Genomic DNA, 3,875 nt, shown 5'->3' with positions numbered 1-3,875 from the left:
AAAGGGATAACAAGAATCACACCTCTAAGAAAAGTGAGGAGTCCAGCCCTGGCAATGACTGCATTAGTGAGCAAGGTGGCATAGCGCAGGGGGTAGCAGATGGCCACATAGCGGTCCCGGGCCATAAGCATGAGCACACCAGACTCCATCCCTGTGAAAGTGTGTACAAAGAACATCTGGGCCAGGCAGGCCTTAAAGTCAATCTCCTTGAGGTTGAACCACAATATGAAGAGGATGTTGGGAAGAGTGCTGGTGCACATGAGCACATCCANTGGGAAGAGTGCTGGTGCACATGAGCACATCCGTGAAGGAAAGGAGCGCTAGGAAGATGTACATAGGTCTGTGTAAGGCTTCTTCAGAGTAAATGAGGTACATAAGGCCAAAGTTCCCTGTGATGGCAATGCTGTAGATGGTGCACAGGGGGAAGGAGATCCACAAATGCACTTCTTCCAGCCCAGGGATGCCATTTAAGATGAATGAAGCTGGAGTTAGGCTGGTACCATTTAGGAATGACATAACACCTGCCGGAAGTTCATGGTACAACAGTTACAGAATTGCTCTGTAAGCAGGAAGGAAAAAAAAAAAAGTTTAAGAGAGTAACTGACCAGCAGGATTTTTCTTCCTCATGGTAGATCAATCACTAGATAAGGTCTTTAATGTTGACTATGTGACATATACACTGTTTGGGTCCATGCCTTAAGCATTAGATACTGACAAGATCAGCTGAGTTTAGTGGATGTGCTGGATCTGGATGTGTCTAGGGTTTTTGATTGTCATGGTTTTATTATCATAATTTGCAGTCCATCCTTCAGGCTGAAGTTGGTCACAAACTGACCAACCAGGTGATCAAGGATCGATAAAATATTTACCATGTGCTAAGGGCTCATCATCTTACTCGGGATACCTATTCCATTCTAAAATGTTAACAATTTTCAATGGTTCTTGTGGGCTCACCTTTCTAAGGTGATCAGTCTTACTAGAGGACTACCCTGACAGTGATTTAAAGGGGTTAATTTTAGCACAAATCTCCCCCTTTTGGTTTGGAAGAAACTTAAATTCAGAAAACTATGAATCATAGAATGATCTTAAAGGTAAAAACATAATAATCTCCTTATTAATATCAAATGGTCACCTATTACTGCTCTTGGATCACTACCGTTGTAAATAGCGGGTGAAGAATCACTGGGAATGCAGTAACTTAGGAGACATTAATGTTGTTTCTAAGGTTAGAGTCTCTTCCAATGGACCCTAGAGTCTAAGCCAATGTGAATGGAGATACTCATTATCTAAAACTAAAACAACTAACATTTCCTTTAGAACATTGTACTTTGTTTTCTCCCAATATCACAACCATAGGATTAACTCTTTCCAAGTCTACATAAGCTCCAAAACTAAGTTTTTCTAGGATAAAGAAGATATTCAATATATTTTTAAAGCACATAGAAAATGACTGGCAAAACATCTATGAATAGTAAGGAGGAGAATATTTATTTGGTGTGATAATATATCTGAAGAGATAGGAACAAAGTTATAAGCATATGATGGATGCAAATAGGACGCAAAAGTCTGAGTGGACAGCATATGTTGGGCTGGAACACACTAATTTAGAAAAAAAATGTACAAGTAGTGAAATAGGTGGGATAGTCTTATAGAGGGCTGTTGAAAGGAAAATAGTTTCTTTGAATAAAAAATATCAAAGCCGAAATTAATAGTACCTCCTGGACGTGTGAGAGGTGACCTCCCTGCCACTTCAGAGGTGTTTCTGTTGGAAATCTAAGACTGTATAAACTTGGCTCTGCTCTCCTTATACGTCTTTTACAAAATTTTTTTATCTTTATTTATTAAAAGATAAAGTCTGAGTATATAAAATCTAGAAGTCCTTCCTTTGAATTGAGAAATAATTCAACTATCATAACTATGAAATGAAATGGAAGCAATTTCCTGAAAGGAAATGTGGATGAGAAACAGAAAACTATGGAATAAGGCTGTCCTCACTCTTCTGTTTTCTTCCACTGCATGTTGGAAATGCTCCTTTCAGTTTCCACAACCAGTGGGACTGATTACCTTTCTTTAGAATACTCCCCAAAAGGATTATATTTCAGTAGCTGAAACATTAACATTTCTATCCAAAGCGAAAATGGAGCACATAAGCCAGTATATAAAAGCAGCTCTTTGTAGAGTCCACTGTGTCTTTTCAAAAGTGAGGAGAATAACCCTGACAACTCTCTTATGGCTCTTCCCAGTTCAGCTATCATCATTTGCACCCACTCCTTTAATAAGAAGAATGCACCCCCAATTCAGAAATCTGCTCACCCTGAAAGCTACTGTAGTTCCTCAAGTAACTGAAGACATATCCACAGATTAAGTCATATTCATCTCTATGTGATGTATTTGGTGCTGGAGGCAAGATCTAATACTTATTTTGAGACCACAAGGACAGGTGAAGGAGGACAATTTTCTATTCTGTGTGTGTGTGTGCGTGTGTGCATGTGCGTGTATGTGTGTATTGTGTGTGTGTGTGTGTGTGGGTGATATATCCTAAAGTTGGGAGCTGGGAAAACTTAATTGCTCCTATCTCTTTCTACTATAGTCTCAAAGAAGAATTGATTTCCTGTGTGTGTTTATAAGAAAAACAGACTTAGGAATCAGATATATCTGGGTCCTAAAGACACCGGCTCAGCAACTGGGAATTGTCTTAGGAATTACTTTGTCCCGAATCATAGTCTAGGACTTTTGAAGGCATATTTTTTATAAGTACAACAGAGACTATGTAGATCCGAAATGATTTAGACTTTTGGAATTAAATCCTTTGGGGAGACAGACCTGTCTACTACCTTTTTCAAAACTTAGAACAGTGTCATGCACAAAATTGGTACTGAAAAAAATATTTTGCAGAAGGGCAAGGGCCTGGCTCCTGAGCACACCGGAACCTGGAAGGAAAACCTTTCCCCTTCCAGTGTGTCTCCAGAACCTTTACTGACAAGGCTTAAAATCCTGCCAGCGGGTGAAGGAAAAAATATTTAAAGGCTCCAGATCAGGGCACCTGGGTGGCTCGGTCGGTTAAGCGGTTAAGGTCTGCCTTCAGGAGGAGTTAAGATGGTGGGGAGTAGGGGACCCCTTTTTCAGCCGGTCCCCTGAGTTGAGCTGGATAGGTACCAGACCAGCAGGAACATCCACGGAATCAGCCTGAGACGCAGGGAGATACATCTGGATCTCTACAAATGAACATCTCCAGCGCTGAGTATCAAGGTACCAAGCAGGGAGCCCTGAAACCGCGCACAGATATCAGAAGATAAACAGAAGGGGGAAGGAGCCGCCGTGTCAGGGCACCGGGAAGCGGTAGCCACCTGCACGGGGGAGCGGATGGACCACGGACCCGCACGCTTGAGACAGCAGACTGAAAACGGGAGCTCCGGGAGCGCGCGCAGGGCGGCTGGCGGCTGGTGGGCCACCTGCACCGGGGAGCGGGCGGACCTGCACCCTGGAAACAGCAGACTGAGTCCGTGAGCCGGGAGCATGCGCCACCAAGCATCTCACGGAGCTCCGGAGCTCCGGTGTGCTCACTGGATTCAGGCTGAGACTGGGAGCTCCGGGAGCATGCACGGGGCAGCGGCTGGCGGCTGGAGGGCCACCTGCACGGGGGAGCAGGTGGACTCACGGTCAGCACCCGTGAGACACCAGATGGAGACCGGGAGCTCCGGGAGCCCGCGCAGGGTGGCTGGCGACTGGCAGCTGGCAGAGTTGGAAACACAAAGGACAGAGGCGCGCCGGCCCTGGAAGTGAGGGCTGGGATGCTGGGTGTGGGGCGCACAGCTTGGGATGCTGCAGGGTTGAGCAGCACCAACAGAAACAGAGTTAAAGTGGCCAGAACATCA

At 44.6% G+C, this 3,875-nt stretch overlaps 1 protein-coding gene across 1 annotated transcript; it reads right to left on the bottom strand.

The window, feature by feature from the left end:
- Positions 1-5: 5 nt before the first annotated feature.
- Positions 6-516, bottom strand: LOC117800730 (olfactory receptor 52N1-like; the record flags this gene model as incomplete). The annotated part of the gene is made up of 2 exons (XM_034653289.1): positions 305-516; positions 6-270 (listed from the first exon to the last, which is right to left on the bottom strand). Coding segments are annotated over exons 1-2 (477 nt in total), but the record flags the coding sequence as incomplete, so codon positions are not given.
- Between the last annotated feature and the right edge of the window lie 3,359 nt (positions 517-3,875).

The sequence above is a fragment of the Ailuropoda melanoleuca genome, unplaced genomic scaffold, assembly GCF_002007445.2.
Source record: "Ailuropoda melanoleuca isolate Jingjing unplaced genomic scaffold, ASM200744v2 unplaced-scaffold76112, whole genome shotgun sequence".
NCBI lineage: Eukaryota > Metazoa > Chordata > Mammalia > Carnivora > Ursidae > Ailuropoda > Ailuropoda melanoleuca.
The sequence above is the reverse complement of the archived record's forward strand: the minus strand, read 5'-3'. Positions and strand labels throughout refer to the sequence as shown.